This window comes from Haliotis asinina, chromosome 7 (genome assembly GCF_037392515.1).
Source record: "Haliotis asinina isolate JCU_RB_2024 chromosome 7, JCU_Hal_asi_v2, whole genome shotgun sequence".
In the NCBI taxonomy this organism is placed as follows: Eukaryota; Metazoa; Mollusca; class Gastropoda; order Lepetellida; family Haliotidae; genus Haliotis; species Haliotis asinina.
Window position 1 is genome coordinate 25,123,230 of NC_090286.1, and position 19,224 is coordinate 25,142,453.

The window sequence follows — 19,224 nt, forward strand, 5'->3', positions numbered from 1 at the left end:
ATTGTTTACTCAGACTGAGCTATGAGCTATGGTAGCTGTCTGCAAATAATCAAATCTGAACAAGACAATCCAGTGATTGAGCATCAATCTAGACAACTGGAATAAAATGACATGTATCAAGTCAGAGTCCTTGACCACCCGATTCCGTTAGTCGCCTCTTATGACAACACAGGTTGCTGAAGTTCAATTCTAACCTGGATCACAAGAAAGCCTCAGGAACCACTTACATTACTCCGTAAGAACAAAACGCAACTGGTCATGCACACAAATTTACAAGTGGCCAGGACCGAAAACTCATTGATCTGTCAGTTCGTTGAGTGTGTTTGAGTAGTATATACAATGGGGGTTTTAAAACACTTTCAAGAAAAGTCACTACAAAGCCTTATTTACTAAATAAGGCTTTGGTTGGGCCCTTAGCTCTTGCTACTATTACCCCTACTACTTAACGTGTGTTGGAGGTAACACTGTGCCGTACGGTACGATCAATACCGAGCGTACCCTACTGTTTGTAACACATATTATAAGTATAAATTACTTTTCTTCAAGTGATCATAAAATAGAGTGAACATAAGTTTTAATGCTTAATGACCTGTACCAGATTCAACAATGATTCACAGCCCACTGACACCAAAAAAACTGTGTAACAGTATCAACATGAAAGGATGAACCGATGAGGTGAGACAGTAACCACAGCTAGTCATAACATCATGATACATCTTTTACCCTTGTACCGCAATACATATGATTTGAAACATTTTAAAGAGGGGTGAAACAGTACCCCTTTACCATCGTCCAGTATGCCCTGTGGTACACTGCCTTTGACTTGCTATGCAAGATGCAGAAGATTGCCAAGTGGCAAATCTAGACAGACTTTGACAAAATGATTCAATCTCTAGACACTTTAGAAAAAGGTTTTAAAAAGTTTATAAAGGTTAACAAAATAATGGTATGAAAACTGAAACTACTGAAATTTTGCATAATGGTATGCCGAACTCAAGGTAAAATACTGCAGTATATTGTTTCAACCCTAATGAGTAATACTGATGTAAAAACATGCAAATAACACAGAATTCAATAACCATTTTCTGAAAATTGTCTACAACTTCCCATTAGACTATAAATAGCAGAATTTGCACATTGACCTACGCCACACACGTTTGCTATCTGAAATTTCAGAACAAATGATTCAGCTTCAAAAAGGGACAGAATATGTACCTAAATAGAAGTACTGTCAAGATAAAAAGCATATTAACACTTATCAATAAACCTCTATGGTCAGCTCACAACAAAAATTATGCGTGCATTTCACATCAATAACAGTTCGTAAAAGATAATGAAATAACAATTCAACAAAGAAAAACAATAGTTCTCTCTCAGTATGTGTACAAAAAGTTCTTACATATCTATCACAGAACAAATCAGCACTATGTACACAAAATGTCAATATTTCTATGGGTTTTACTACCCAGACTAAGTACAGTTTGGCATCGAAACTATCTCAACAGCACTCACACAAAAAGTAACTGAAACAATCTTGGGTCAAAAGTCCAACATAGTTCATAACCCAAACAAAGTACTGAGAGATTATTTACTATAAGCATAAGTCATATAAGTGGTTCCCTCATCTAAATTGCATGAGCACAGCTCCATCAGGAACAACTGTTGACTACAACTGGTCAAACCAATATATATCATGATAAATATCTTACAAATTTATCACATGAAATTTTGAGCAATTTGTGTTTCACTTGGTATGGGGAAGTAGATTTAGACTTAACCAAGGAAAACTGTGCAAAATAATACAACATACATGCCAATAGAAGAACATAAAAAAAGCTTAGTTTGAGTAAATCAAATTACTACCCTCAAAGAAGTTGAAACGGTCAAATGTCCAAAATATTCTATTAACCAGTAATTCCTTAAATTACGCATACAATGTTTCATAAATTACACATAAATTATTTTGATTAAGAAAAATACAACATACAGATTCATTCATAATAGGACAATCTGCAAGATTTCTGTTCAAAGACTGTTCTAGTACATTCTACCCTGAATTTACATTTTGGGTTTCTTTGCCTGCCCATCACAAATTTTCCTGACTGTTCTGCCATCTTCCTCCAATTCAAGGTTTATGTACAAGATATCAGCATCATCGTTATCGTGGAAGTCGTTGAGGTGGTCCATGACCTTCACCAGCTTCGGGTGACACCAATGACATTCAGAACATTCAAATACAGGGCTATGGGAGTGGGCCAGTTGGTGGAGGAGGAGAGCTTGTGCATCCAGGAAGTGGTGAAGACATGACTCTTCTCGACAAACGTACCAGCGGGATGGCAGTTTGTTTTTTCGTGCATTCAGGTCCCGCATGACGATGTCCTCATCCGGATGACTGTTTATGTAGTGGTCCTTCATGTCCTGTTTGGTTTCTGTGAAAAAGTCTGATTCACAGACTAAGCAACAATATTTCGAAGAGGACACAGTTGCTGAGGTAGATGCGAAAATAGCATTAATATCACAGTCAGTGAAAAGGTTCCTTTCACAGCGTTCATTGGTTTCTAACACAGGGTTATTCTCACTGCTGTTACTAAAAAATAAGGCACTGTTTCCGAGACTGGGATCATGACGAAAATGTTCACTGGAAGGATCCATGTCTGATATGGGATAATCATCCAAGCCTGAGTGTTCTTTACTATAATGAAGGTCCACTGTCCAAACATCTGTGTGCGTGTAGGGACACATCCCATGTGAACAAATGTGAAAGATGCTTCTACTCTTCTGCTTCCTCTTTCTCAAATTGACAAACTTCATAGGCTCCCCTTCATGAACTTTCATCAAGTGCTCCTTCATTGTGAGAACTCCAATACATGAAAAACCACAATACTGACATTTGAGCATAGCTGGTACGAAGCTAACCGACCTGGGGCTGAACGAAGTCCCTCGACCTTTCCTGGATTTTGACATGAATCCTGGCCGCCTGATTCGGGGAGCAGAAGGTACTTGAAGCTTGACAGGTGGACTGTATGTGTCGGCACAGCCATTGTTCACTGTGGTCGAAGCATGAACTTTCTCATGATGCTTAACAACTTTATCCGTACAGACACCGGAGTAAATACATTTTTCGAAAGGACACAGATAGAAGTAGCTTTGGATTTTCTGTGCTTTCTTCTGCATGTCGTAGAAAGCTAACACTTGCCCTTCATGTGTGGCCCGCAAATGTTCCTTAACGTTGACAATGCCAATGCAACTAAAGTCACAGTAACTACACTGAAGTACTGGGGGAAGTATTGACACCATCTTTGGCATACCCTGTTCTTGTTTGACGGCAGTCAACAACTCAGGCTGAGCCTCTATGAGGCTGGGAGGGCTAGAGTCATGGCTAGATCCCGACTGTAAAGGATTAAAAGCTTCAACACAATCTGTTTCCAATGAAATTTCAGGTGACAAAATTGGAGGACCATTTAAATCTGTTTTATGCTGTGTCAAACGTTTTGATTTCAAAGCCTTTGACTTGAGTCTGGAGTTGCGAGATGCAGACTTGCTAGATGCAGGCTTCTTTCCAGTTTTGTAAGCATAGCAGGCCTTGACATCTTTCCAGAGGCCAGCCTCAGAGAGCTGGTGCTCCTTCACTCCATGCTCAATCCACTCCTCCCTGTCCCTGTTCTCCCAATCACAAACCCTACAGCGGTAGATGAAACACTTCCTCTTCAACCTACGCAACACCAAATCTTTCACAATGACACTCCTGTCGGCATGCAGCATGGTAATGTGATAAGCAACATTCTCGAGGAAACAACCTGTAAAAGTGCAATAGATACATGAGTACTCTTCTGTTGTCCTTACCTGTTCCTTCATCTTTTCTGCCAGCTGCACTGTATTGTCCAGACACTTCAGTAGGTACGGCTCCACAGTTACATTCAGATCCTTGTTGTGCCACGGTGTGCACCTCTCTACATGATTCAGGTATGCCGTGGGATTCTTTGCTCGGAATGGGCAATCGTCTCGAGGACAGAAATACATGTATTTGTCTGGGCTCTCACAGTGAACATCAAAGCCAACCAGACTAAGTCCTCTATGCTTGTAGGACATGTGTCCTTTCAGCAGTCCTGGTTTCTTCACCTCATAGAAGCAATGGAAGCATTTGTAAGTTGGTGGTTCCCCTACCCTCTTGGAATTTTCTACTGATGTGTCTGCCGAGACACTATCATCAGCATGGTCGATCTCTATATCCTTACTTGTCACAGTGGACGAGGATGAATTGTTCTTGTTGCCATCTGCTTCATCAGGCTTCTTTTCTGGAGGTCGAATTAAAGCAACATAGCGATGTGGTCGGCCTCGGTGTGTTTTCTGAGAATGCTCTTTGATTTCGCCTTGACTATGACTGGTGAAGTTGCAGTAGCCACAACTCCAGTACAGATTGGATGACACTGAGGAGCCAGATCGCATCTTATTTGGTGGTGGTGGTGGAGGAGGTGGGCGATTCTCAAATGGTTTGGCAGGTGCAGGGGCTCTGAGGGGAGGAGTTACATTCCGAATCCCCATAATTCTTCTTGGACCCATGTGAGAGTACACTGCATTTTGGTTCTGAAACCGGCTGTTTGACCCGCTCTGAACATTTTGTGAAGCAACCAGTGAAACGGGCTGAACTTGTGATGGTTGCCCTTGTATCTGGGACTTGTCCAGTAGAACTTGGATGGCATTGCCACTGCTTTGGACATTTGTGATCATTTTTGAAACGTCATACGTAGACTGGCCTCCCATGACCTGCTTGTCTGAAGGGACTTCTTCACTTGCAATGTTTCCATCAACAGTCTCAACTTCCATGTCAAAGTATTCATAGTCTTTCTGAAGAGCATTGTACTCATCCATCTTCTTGGGGTCAGATGGGTCAATGTTTGCATAGAGACCAGACAGATTCTTTGCATCGACTTTTGATATCTTGGATGGAGGTTCATCATCCGACCCACCTCCTGCCCGTTTCTTCTTATCCTCTTCAGTATCCTGAGAATATATCTGAAGATAATCTGACAATAATGTACAATACTTAAGAGAGGCAGCTGCCTCAGAGAACTCCGAATGAGTTTCTGCTGTGTGATGAATGACGTCTGCTCGGGAAAATGACTGATATCTGCAGAACTTGCAGTGGAATCTGTGCTCCATCACATGCTGCAGTAACTGCGCTTTAGTGGTTGTGTGGTAGGGGCAGAAGTTGCACCAGTAAAAGTGAAGGTCAAAATTGGCAACAAGTGACCCTCCTTGCGTCATAAACATGGCCCTACAGGACACAGCACAAACCATTTCATGAGTGTTCACTCGGAATATCTTCTCACTGGTTCTATCATTCACCTTAGATTCCATCACCGCATGATTAAAATGGGATTTGTCCTTCTCCGGAATGCTACATTTGCGGGTAGGACTTCTTGGTCTCAAAATCCGCCCTGGGCCAAGGTTTTTCGTGGGAGGATTCTCAGCCTTTGATATTCGGGCTTGAGATGTCTGGGAAACCAAGAAAGTTGTTCCATTACTATCTAAAGCATTGTCCGGTTTCTTCATCATTTCATTAGGATTGCGTGATTTCCTGGGGTTGGGTTTAAAGCCACCAGCATCATTCTGGGCTAGCAGATACTCATTCTTACGTAGTAGCTGTTCTATAACATTAGACACTGAGGCATCTGGTTTCTTAGTCTCCTTACTCTTCTTACTCCCTGACCACAGACTGGATGATATCTGGACAGAAGGCCTGTCCCCTGACTGGGCAGACGATGGTGGAGGAGTGTCATTTCTGTTGTTGTCTGAAGAGGCAGGGGAGTTGGCTGCCTGTTCATACCCAGGATCAACAGGTTCCGATTTCACCTGGAAGTGGACTGGCGGCTCACTGTCGGAAGAGTCACTGCGTCGCCTGCGGGCTGGGGAGCTGTCACTCTGTGCTTCAGACTGTTTGCTGTTCTCAGCTGTAACATGCAAAAAAAGGACACTGATCAGTCAGGAACTTACTTCAGAGTCTAAACTCAACCCTCATTGTAACCAGACATCTGAAAACAATAGACTTGAACACATTTAGGTGGCTCTACTCACAAAATGCCACAGTCTGCAGGATCCCCATCAATCTGTAATGTTAGTCTGCAATAGCATTTGGGCTCTATTCAAACATCAGTTAAAATCAAGTGTATGAATCATAATCTCACTGTCGTAAAACAAACTAAATTCAGGGGTACAAGTTAACAAACATGACGAATGAGTGAGTATATTTTTATGCTGTATTCAGAAATATTCCAGCTATATGGTCGCAGTCTGTAAATGATGTGAGTCTGGCCCAGACAATCCAGTGATCAACAGTATGAGCATCAATCTAAGCAACTGGCATATGATGCCATATCCCAACCAAGTCAGTGAGTCTGACCACCTAATCCTGTTAGATGCTTCTTGTGACAAGCATGGGATATCAAACCAGGGGTGTGGAAATAGAACAATTTTCAACTTGCCCCTGGGCAAGTAAACTGGAAAAACTTGCCCAACAGGAGAGCCTACATGTCCAGAATTTTAAAATTATTGTTTGATTAATATTGTGTACTGAATAAAAATGATTATGACAGTTTCAATGTGTTAGGTGGTTTTTTGAGCATTTATGAATTTGAAATGAGAAGTGTATGATATGTGTGTACTACTGGAAATGTGCCATACTGAAAATAGATTGCTGAATTCCATTAAGTATTAATCACCACAAATTATAAAGTATTCTGAAAGAATGTATTTAATCACTGCAGGTATCCAAACATCAGTGATTTGACGATATGGCTTCATTTGAAAAATTTATCAAATCTCAGATTGTCAACTGAATCTCAGTTTTTTTGCAACACTATTTTTGGCACCCATGTTTACAGCTGCTCCATCCATGTTCACACACACGTTTCAATGCATTAAACACACCATCCGAAGAGGCATTTTCAAGTTTCTCAATGCTTGCAAAACTAGTAAGAGGTTCACATGTTTTTTGGGTGAACATATGTAAGTAGAATAACTTCTTGGTCTGCCACTGACGAATCTGTACTTGAATCAGCCATTACTGACACAAATCTACATTGTGAAATATTGTCTTTCACTTCATTCCTTATGACATCAGAAATTGCCTTTATGAAATCAACACAAGAATCTCTGCCTTGGTGGTCATTACCAAGATCTACACCATTTTTTCTCTGAACCTGACAAAGAAAGGGGGGAATCAGTAAATGCTCTGCTGTGTTTTGCAACTGCAAACGCTGTATTAAAAAGTTTTTTTTATAACATTCCACCTCATACGAATCAACTTTAGTGAACGCTTTATCCAAGTCCCCGACTACTTTTTGTTGCATGTTTTGCTGATGTTTCATGAGAAGTTAAGGTTTGCCTGTGATCAACAACTTTCCCAAGAATCAAACACGATGTTTTATCAGCCAACTGTGGGTAGAGGCGACCTGCCTTACAGTAACATGTGCCTTTGTCGTCTGCTGCTAACCACGGAAAATCAACTTTCCAACCATCTTGAAATGTTCGCTTACGTTTTTTTTTATAGTCTTTATCCTTTTCAGCTTGAGTTTTCTTCCCTTTAATGTCATCAGAACGTTTAGTTAGTGATGAATTTCTCCATTTTTCTTGATTTGTGATCGTCTTGTAATGATACCCACCCACGACCGGTACGAAGTTGCAAAGGAGAAAGCCTAGCATCCTATACTACATGTAATGTGATTGGCTGAGCCGCACATGTCTCAACCAAAGGCAGTGTGCGTAACAGATACTGTCAAAATGTCAGTTGGGGGAGAGGTAAACAACATTGCCAGCAATCACATGCTCATTTGAAAGATAAGTATTGCCAGCAATCACATGCTCATTTGAAAGATAAGTATTGTGATTTGAATCGGGATTCTATGAGATATCTTTATGATGTGGCATATATTGACTTAATATGACAGAATTTTCCCACTAGCCCAAGGGCAAGCAATCTTGAAAATTCGACTTGCCCGGCGAATTCAAAACGCAGGTCAGGCAAGTCGGGCACAGTATTTCCACACCCCTGCAAACCCTATCTTGGTTACACCTATTTGGGTGGTCAGTCCAGATTTGAAGAGGTCAGCATGCAGCAATGTTGTATTGGTGAGCGAGGCCTAAATATGTGTACACTCTCCAGTGATGCAAAACCTGTTGATTATTTTTTCTGATTTAGGGATGCAATTTTGCTCACATTTACTTCAAAATTATTCATTAATAAATAAGCATGACGAGCATGTTTGGACAGTGTATCACTTACATCACAGATTTCATTTATATGACGGTGTGCCATCTACTGTATCACGCAGAATGTTCACTATCCCAGTGAAATTCACAAGACAGGGCAAGGTGCTGACCAAACAGAGACACATTTTCAGGGCAAATCTTGGTTTCAAACAATTCTAAACAGGTGTGAATTTCGGTACCTGAGCTGACAGGATCACCAAAAAGTCCACAAGGAGCTGTATTCAGTGTTATTTACCTGTTGTGTTGCCAGCCTGATCCTCGGGGTTACAGAACACCTGGTAGCCCTCTATGACCCCAAGAGGGTTGGTCCCTCCATCCCCACTGCTCATGTCTTACACCTGCAACATACAATCAAATATACACAGTGCTAGAGGGTGGGTCACTGTTGAGGTACAGTTTAGATATATCACCACTGTATACAACACCAGCACATGCAAATGTATCAAAATAGAAAAAGTTAAAAAGTAAACATACATCTAGACTTAATGAATGCACGGGTGATTACAACTCAGATTCCTTGCATTTTTCCATAAAAATGTTGTCATGATCAACGCTGTCATTGTAAACACTGTGATAGGGGCTGACAGCATGAACCATGACTGTTATGATCAACACTGCAACGGAGCTGACAGCATGAGTCACGACTGTCATGGTAAACACTATGACAGGGGCTGACAGCATGAGCCATGACTGTCATGGTAAACACTGTGATAGGGGCTGACAGCATGAGTCACAACTCTCATGATCAATACTGAGACAGGGGCTTACAGCATTAGTCACGACTGTCATGGTATACACTGTGATAGGGGCTGACAGCATGAGCCATGACTGTCATGGTAAACACTGTGATAGGGGCTGACAGCATGAACCATGACTGTCATGGTAAACACTGTGATAGGGGCTGACAGCATGAGTCACAACTCTCATGATCAATACTGAGACAGGGGCTTACAGCATTAGTCACGACTGTCATGGTATACACTGTGATAGGGGCTGACAGCATGAGCCATGACTGTCATGGTAAACACTGTGATAGGGGCTGACAGCATGAGCCACAACTCTCATGATCAATACTGAGACAGGGGCTTACAGCATTAGTCACGACTGTCATGGTATACACTGTGATAGGGGCTGACAGCATGAGCCATGACTGTCATGGTAAACACTGTGATAGGGGCTGACAGCATGAGCCACAACTCTCATGATCAATACTGAGACAGGGGCTTACAGCATTAGTCACGACTGTCATGGTAAACACTGTGATAGGGACTGACAGAATGCGTCATGACTGTCATGGTAAACACTATGACAGGGGCTGATAGCATGAGTCACAACTCCCATGATCAATACTGTGACGGGCTGACAGCATGAACCATGACTGTGATGATCAACACTGCGACAGGGGCTGACAGTATGAATTACAACTCTCATGATCAATACTGCAATACTTCAACAGGGCTGACAGCATGAATCACGACTGTGATGATCAACACTGTGACAGGGGCTGACAGCACACATCACAACTGCCATGACCTTCACTCTGATAGGGTGAGTGAGTGAGTGAGTGAGTGAGTTTAGTTATTACGCCACACTCAGCAATATTCCAGCTATATGGCGGCGGTCTGTAAATAATCGAGTCTGGACCAGACAATCCAGTGATCAACAACATGAGCATCGGTCTGCGCAACTGGGAACAGATGACATGTGTCAACCAAGTCAGCGATTCTGACCACCCGATCCCGTTAGTCGCCACTTACGACAAGCTGAGTCGCCTTTTATGGCAAACACGGGTTGCTGAAGGCCTATTCTACCCCGGGACCTTCACGGATCCACTCTGATAGGGACTAACAGCATGAATCATAACTGTGATGATCAACACTGTGATGGTTTTCTATAACACTCAATATTTGTTACCTCAATTCCAATCAAATGAAATGCTATTTTCACTATGAAACAAACTGGTCTCTAAAACAGCATGTTGACATGACTCCAAGGTTTTTCAATAAATCTGATTCAGTGAAATCACCAACAGCTGCAAAAACCATGCCTATGGACACAGAATAGACAAAGAATCGCCAAACAAAGCTGAAAATCATGCTTTCATTACCATTTTATTGCCTCTGTGTCACATGATGTAGTCAGTAATTATTTAGGGAAATATATGTTCCTTGTATTCTACCTAATGCAAAATCACAACATAATATAAAGTCAAACTTTGGGACCTACAGCTGTAGGAATGACAACACATGACTAACATATTATACACAAATATCACATGACCGATAAATTATATTTTCACACACTTACAAGGACAATACAAAACAATATGTAACCAACACAAAGCTGACGTCTGATTGTACGATCCTCAAATTATGTTTTGAGTACATGAATTAAACCATACAACCAAATAACACTTTACTCATGGTATGTTTTATTCAGATGGAAGAATTTACTGTTACCCTCTTTTTTGCATTCATTCTTCTAGTCTGGCAAATGACTCGTAAATGATAAAAGAGAAACAATCAACAAGTCACACTGTCCTATCATGATATCAATTATCATTGTGGCTGTCACCTTCAGAGAGGAAAGTGATGATTACAGTCTAGTGTTACATCTGACTGTATGTGGATGAGCAAAAGATCTCCGAAGACCAACACCATCAAATCCCAGTCATGATCACAGCATGTTATACATACCCCAGCCGTTGTGAGCAGGATCAACTGCCCCCCTGAGGTACAATGATTTACAATCAACATAATATGACACTGTCATCATCCAATACCCTTAAGTGTGCTATTACAAGTTATACACCTAGTCAGTTTAGTTTTATGCCACACTCAGCAATATTCCAGCTATATGCTATTACAATCTATGCCACACTCAGCAATATTCCAGCTATATGCTATTACAATCTAAAATTGGGTGCAATACTGATAACACAGTTTGCTCTGTGAGTGAGGCACTATTTTTTGCCATATTAAGTATCATTTCAGTTACATCAAGTGACAAAAATCATCATTTCGAAGCAAATTCTTGTGCTGCAGGTATATAATTATTATGAAAATGTATTCGGCATGTTATGAGGTCATGTAATTCTTTGGTTTTAATCGCCTTTCACATCTGTCAAGAATAAGGAGATAAGTGCTTTCCTATCTACACCTTTCGAGATATTTATATAAGTTTCTTATTCATAAGCATGTTTTGTATATTGTTAAGTCGATGACTCTTAACTCCATGTTGCCAAAAAAAAGCAGAATATTAAAAGAAAACATAATAGTCCACCAAGAAAAAAATTTATAAATTTGTGTTTAGTTGCTAATCAACATGATACTTGACACTGCCAAAGATAACCAAACTCATAAATTCTATCTGTCCCGAGGTCATCTATGGTGGTTCAATCAAGAATGTATAGCATGGCAATTTTCATACACCTCTCAGCATAAATGGGCAAAATTGTGTTTTCACTGTGTTGTTCGTAGTTATATCAAAATTTTTAGAAACAGTCCCGCCATATCCCCTACCCCAATCAAAAGCCAATATTACAAATTGACATACATTCCTCACCCTAAATATACATTCAATAAACTAGAACAGGTATGAAAAAACAATCAATGAACTTATTTCAGTGTTGGAATATTGCACTGGGTAAAGTGGAAATATTCTATGTTCAAAGATGGGGGATACAGGTGGAATTCTTTCAAAATCTTCCTGACACTGGTGAAAATCTTTTGTTCTGTTTTCAAATAATCACACACCTGCACAGAGTTTGTCTTGCGTTATGACAATAACATTTCTTATAATGGGCTAGCACGTTATTAATGAATTAACTTAATTTCTTGATTTCTCTATACCATAAAATTAAAAATTATTCTACACAGTATCAGTCAGTAATAGGGTGACAGGCATCACGAAAAACGTCTCCACATAACACTATGGACAGAGTGAGAGGGGGAACGGTCGCGAAACAATCGCCACACCGGTGACCTAAATATAAGTGGCCTTCCCAGTCTCGTGTCCCAATCCGCCTCTTTATAACGCTACAATGGGGACCCGGTACCGTTTCGTTTACATGTCACACGTGGATGCATTGACCAAACACGTGTAGATACACACCCGTTTAACAGAATATATGTGGACATTTTACCAACAATAGGATTACGGTTTCATCATGCTGTATAGCGAACCTAGCAGGTGCCCGTCGCGCCGACAACGAACCCGCGCGCCATAGCCCACGATAGCAGCACTATCATGGTTGCACTGCACGGGCTCAAAAACCCTAAATAACGTTTAGATTAATACATACTTGGTATAAAAATATTATTTAACAACCAGGCTCACCTATTACCGCTTCTCTTATGCCAAGTAATCACTATAAGGCTTGTCGAGGTCACTAAAAGTATGTACGGCACCCGGAAAGCTCTCCCCTCTTTCTTCCACCTCTGTGTATGTGCGTGACGCGCTACGAATGACGTCACCAGAAGGGAGCTAACCCCTGCAGATGCAGTGCCGTTCCCTTGACCCAGTATTTTCTTTCCGCCCAAAGAACTGACATTAGGGAATCGATAGTTGTTCGGCATGAGTTTGACGTTTGCTGTTTGTAGTTTTTTAAATGATTTGCCAATAGTTCTATCTGTCTCAGTTTCGCATGGCACCGAGCATAAACTGTTTTCAGTAAATAATTTATGATATATCATGTATATTAAACATGAACATGCAACAGTTTATATACCATTTGAAAATTATTTGGGCTATTCTTTGTTTCATATATTCATATGTTGAACGATAACACCTAATCCTCGGGATAAGCAGAAGACTGATTTTCAGTCGATGAACCACCATTTGCTCTCTCACTCAAGTCTTACTATTACGTTATAAAGCTCAGAATGAAGCAAGTCTAGAAAACAGGGGCAGGCATCTCACTGCATGTCCTTTTGAAATCAGTTACAGTTATTCCCAACAAATATTATAAATTTTCAGAAACTTAGAGTTAATCTAGCTGTGGACTTTAAGGAGTTAATCACGCATTATATTTAACGGTTTTGTTCTTTGCGTTCAAAATCCGGGTTCGATTCTCTTGCATGAATACAATGAGTGAACCTATTTCCTGAGGTGTTAAATATAACATAGTTATAATATTGTTTGTCGAAACTGATTCAGTCAGTAATATACCTAATACACGACCCTGGTACATTTATGCTTTGGTATATCCTTGTCAATATCAAACTATACACTATTGTCGATATTTAATCATGTGGTGATGCAGCCTGTATATGTGTGCCCGCTGATCACACAATTAACTCCAGTACGTTATATTCTAATATTTGGCAGCATCAGATACTGACTGTAGTAATGTAATGGGATGCATGTATCATATGACATAATATCGATATTTTGACCTGCTCTTCAATACTTTCGGAATAAATGGTATACAAATTAATACAAATTCGTACTAATGATGACTTCATGGGCTTTATGTCATTGCTGATTTAATGCTTGGAGAGAGTATTATTTTACCACGCACTATTCTGTCATTATGACGGCGGTGGATATGGTTTCATTCATTTTATGCAATGGATGAATCGAAACTTGGGTTTACAAGAGATACTATAAACCCCTAACTACCCCACCCACCTTTCAGATAATAAAGGTTCCACTGGCCCGGGATTAATGATATTCTCTCTCTTTTTTTATCAAAATGTTTCCTCATTTCAAGCGGAGACAAGGGAATTGTTGTTGGAATAGCATTGAAAAAAATGATACAATGGACGACATCATCATGCGATGATCATCAATAAGTTGATGCGACGTTACGTGATCTGTGAGAATGTTGCAGTAAATAATGCCGTTTCTTTGCGGTGAGATAGGAAACATAGAACACCCACTTCACCTCATCCTCGATATCTCCAAGATATACGTTTCGATAAGTGGCGATTTATCGGAAAGTATACCCTGGAGATGTCGAGGATCACTTCACCAATGTCCGTATCACCTTGGATAATAACTTACACGTACTTTTTCAAAGGGTATTGCGACGATGCTATGAATTGACTAACTTGGTACCACGATCCGTGGTCATGTGACCTACCTAGTTCTCCCACATCACTTACAGCGACAGGTGTCGTTTCTGTCAGTCTCAACTCGGAGTATTTTCTATGTTTCTTTTGCTTATGTTGCCATAATGTCAGTTAGACAATTAAGTTGCATTTATCGTAAAATAGGGTATCTATTGTTTAAGGCTGTTTTATTAAATTTATTGTTTACTTTGAAATAAATAATTTTGCAATAATTTTACAAATTTGTTTGTAATTGGATTACTTACAACGTTGCTTTGATAAACCGATAAAAAGGCCACACAGCGATAACTACCTTAAGCTCCTTACATCAATGTGATGACCGTTCGGTCAATTCATTGTTTCAAGTGCGCAAAAGGACTTCGTTCAAACAGGGCAGTCACCGTGTTATGTGTTTCTCTGCTTGTTTCCGTAATATAAAACCAGTGTTAAAAGCGTGTAACACTAAAATAAGGCAACTTACTACAAAGTAGTATTCATATCCATTCAGTAAACAATTATTTTAAATGAGTCAGTTTAAAGTTTTACGCTCAACAAAATTTCAGCTACATGTAAATGGCGGGTATCTGTAAACAAGTTAGTCTGAAGCTGACAATCCAGTGATCAACAGCATGAGCATCGATCTGCGTAATATATTGGGATGCGATGACATGTGTCAACCAAGTTAGCGAGCTTGACCATCCGGCCCCGTTAGTCGCCTCTTAAGACAAGCATGGGTTACTTAAGATCAGTTCTAACCCTGACCTTCAGGGGTGGATTATTTCAAGCATTACATTATATGATAAAGGTATAATTACCCTCGACGGCGGATCCGAAGTAATATCAGATTATATTTCTATTTCTTATATTCCTGATATATGTTCACCCTGCGGAAACATGGAAATGATTCTGTTTGTAAATGTATAATAATGACAGCATCAGAAAATGTAAGTTTCATAGAAGATATTGTAAAATAGATTAACTTTGAGGTCTTCAAATGGGGAAAATAACAGCACTAAAAACATACAAAAGGAATTGTAGGTATCCTCAACAGTCAGTTTAGCCTTTTTTATGCCACAACTATAATGTCGTAGAACTTTGAATATCATGGCTTTGTGTGGGCCAATGAGTGCCTTTACCTTTACCTAGGCCTTTTCCGTTTGCAGTATGTAATGAAGTCACGATGTAAATCACGCCCTCAGGTAAGATGCGTGCGCCCACACGCGCGCATGCACGCACACCAGGGCGACTCTGGTATTCGAGCCTGTACTTTTCACCTTCTGTAATGGGATTTAAATAAAGTTTGATGTCAAAAAATGTCTCAAGTCACTTACCTGATGTTTTCAGTATTTAGCAATACAGCCATTTACTGCAAATGCAGTTCTCATTCGCTTAGGTAGAGTAGAATATAGTGACTTTATGTACTCTGGAGTAAGTAGTGTCCAGATACCTTGAACATGATCCATCAAATCCTGCTTGTTTTTCACTTCATGTCTTTGTAGTCTGATTTTCAGAGTTCTCCATACATTTTCAATATTACAGTCTGGGGAATGAGGAGGCCAATTCATTGTCTGAATGTCATTCACAGGTTTCCACCGAATTGTCTGTCTAGAAACATGAACAGGACAGTCGTGCCCTTGAAATATGTAGCCCCGACATGCTGGAACGTTGGCTATTACTGATCAAAGGTTGCTGTCCAGTACACGTATACTACCTAGAGGCCAGTTATCGCCGCGTACCAGTTATCGCCAACACCTGGCTGTAGCGCTTGTGAAGACAGTTTCATTATAACTTCCGTAGCTTATCGCTTTAGTGATGTGTCAGTGTATGGAATTCCACGAAAATACAAATCAAACTGTCTTCCTAAGCGCTGCAACCAGGTGTTGGCGATATCTGATACGCGGCAATAGCCGGTCGCTCGCCAGTATACTTTCTTGAGTTGATGTGACCATCTAACCTTCAAAACAAATACACCCCCAAAACATGACACTGAAACGCGGAACATTGTTAACCAAGGCACTTGGGTTTCCACTTTTCTTTATAGGTTCTCCAAATATAAACGTTCTGATCTTTTCCTAAAACAACTGTCTCAACTGAAAATATTACCATGGACCAATCTCTATTTACATTCCATCTCAAATGTGTTCTGACAAAGGCTCTTCTCTTGAACCTGTTTTGAGAGGATATGGTGGTTTTCTTCTTCGCAAGTCTTCTAGGAAAAGCTTTCTCGTGGAGACGCCTTTGTATTGTCCTCTCGGATAGTCTTACTTGAGATATGTGGTTCCAAAGTGAAGATATATCCTGAAGAGACCTCCTTTTTCATTTAACAATCTTCCATAAAGCCCCAGTATGTCTGTCAGTTGATTTTCTTCTCCTGCCACTTCTCTGATGCTTTTCTGTATTTCCTCCTTGAGAATACCTCTTCGGGAATTTACAGACAGTAACCCTATTGATCCCAGTTAGTTTACCTGCTTCACTTTCACTCTTGCCTTCTGAATTCAAACTTTTTATGAGCTTTTTCTTTCGTAGGTGCCATGACACTTTGAGCAGACGTCATAACTGAGTACTTGAGAGTTATTCCCCTTTTGTTTACAAAAAAGTAACAGGTGTTAAGTCAAATTTGTACCCCCTAAAATGTGAAACCCCATAGCTATTGACAAGATGAAATAAATTTTCATTTAAAAGAACCAGCTGCTGATGGCAAAAATAACATCGTAAATTTTGTGAAATTTAATATATTTCATGAAAGGCACCAGGTACACAACTCTGTTTAGCGATTACTTCGTGAAGTTGTAGACTTCTGTGATGGCCATCATTCCAAGCTGTCGCGGGTAACTGAGATACTCATCGAAGCGGCTAAGAGAGAGTGTAATTTGTTTTTCAGTGTGTTGGTGCTCAGTTCTTTCTTGCGTTGTTAATAACACGTGCCTTAAATTAATGATCAAATGGTTGAAATATATTGAAATATGTTTTGTGTTTGCGGGTTGAAAGTGTACAGTAGACCTACCTCGACGGGAATATGTTTCATGTGATAGGGAAACATTACATATTTCAACCTTGCAGTCTCGAACCTTGCATTATCACGTAAGAAACAGCGTGAAGACAAACACATGCAATTCGGAGCTACGTTACTCTAGACTTGCCACATTTTCTAGACTTGCATGGGCTTTCTTGGATAAATTTGCTTCAGGGTCTGTACGATAAACTACCCATTCCAATGCATTGAAGTTTATCTAGACTCAGATTTGGCTGTATAATATAGTACAGAACGACAGTCCGATTTACGTGTACATAGACACTATCAGTTTCCTTCTTGGTAATAAGTACACAATAACAAACCATGAAAATGAGCTGGATGTATAAATTGACAGAATGTATTTGAACTCCGGGAGGATCAAAGTAAGAGTTACTTGCCCTTGTTTCTGAAGGTCACACGAGACTTCCAAGAACCCGACAGCGTGTTGTTGAAATTAACAAAGTTGCTCGAGCGAAAGGATTTTTTGTAAGTGGATTTGTAAGTATTCAAAAATGTAATGTGGTTACTAACATTTGATCAGGAAACCTTTTTTCATGGTTTTAGATTCATCACCCACTTTGAAAGTGGCAACATTGACCAAGCTTACATTAGCACGCATTTATGATTTAGTGACTGAAATAAAATGTTTGTAAGAACGTATTGTTATTCTTTCACCACACGAAAAAAAACTTTAAAAACATAATCTTTTTCCGTGAATTCCAACATACGATTTAGATTTTCAGTGATGTCATCCCATTGTCCAGCTTCAGAATTGCTTCAGCTTCCAAGACTGGCAAAGTAAATCATGAGAGTGTTGTCGGTATTGAAGTGTTCAATAGTTGGCGTAAATATACTGGATTAACAACCGTGAAATGATTTTTGAGATAGGTGAAAGTTATATCTGACATATATAAATGTCCAAACATATATGTATACTGTATAAATATACTCATGTAATCAATTTCCAGTTATGTATATTTATGCTGAGACATTCTATTATTGGAGTCTATTTGAGACTTTGTCAAGAATAAAAAAACCACCATCTCAGAAGTAGAAAATATCTATTCAGAAATGCTACAAAGTAGAATATGGAAATAATGATAAATAATGTGAGGTGCACAAAGGGATTATTCACAGGTTTTGCCTTGGTGATGGTGATTGGTTGAGAAGCAGGGTCCTCAATTATCATTTCTATACACATGGACTTAGGTTTTCCTACCGATTTTACACACTGGTTGCTCATTCACATTGTACATGCTTCTCCTTAAACTGGTACCTGAACACAAATATACTAATATATCTTGAAATTTCAAGTTTGGCATGAAAACAATAGACTTGTCCAAACTTATCAAGTAAAAGAGGTGGAATTGTACATCTACCAAAGGCATGGTTACATCTCCCTTTTCTCCAAAATGCATCTTTCCCTCTCTAACCTTTGGACTTGATTTTGGCACACCTTCAAACTTGTATCCAGCCCTGAAAGGGTTGTACAGGAATGGTAAAACTGTCATGGAGACACTTTTGCTGGTATTCTCACAAAACCTCAGTTTAGGCATTTTTAATGTGCATGGTAAATGTAATGCATGTTAGAATTCATGTGTAGGCTGACTTTGGTATAATTTTGCTTTCATGAAATTGATGAATTTTATTTATTAATAATAATTTCAATGAAATATTGTGCAAATTGTTTCAATAAAATCACCTGTAAGGCAATTTTCCATAAATCAAGATCAGAGCTATTAACGCCTTAGAGGTTAATTGTTGTTATTTGACTTTAAAATATTTTTGCAATAAAAAAACCCACAAAGGCCTTCATGATGCAATTTCTGGAATTTGGAGGGTAGTCAGACTGTTCCACCTGTTCAACCTGTAAGTGCATATGATTGTTTT

The 19,224-nt window shown here is 39.7% G+C and overlaps 1 protein-coding gene across 1 annotated transcript; it reads right to left on the reverse strand.

Moving 5' to 3' along the window:
- Positions 1 to 2,058: 2,058 nt before the first annotated feature.
- Positions 2,059 to 12,735, reverse strand: LOC137290817 (uncharacterized). Its single transcript, XM_067821957.1, has 3 exons — positions 12,607 to 12,735; positions 8,504 to 8,606; positions 2,059 to 5,951 (listed from the first exon to the last, which is right to left on the reverse strand). The coding sequence occupies exons 2-3, from the start codon at positions 8,595 to 8,597 to the stop codon at positions 2,059 to 2,061; spliced, it is 3,987 nt and encodes a 1,328-aa protein (XP_067678058.1). The 5' UTR covers positions 8,598 to 8,606; positions 12,607 to 12,735.
- Positions 12,736 to 19,224: the final 6,489 nt, after the last annotated feature.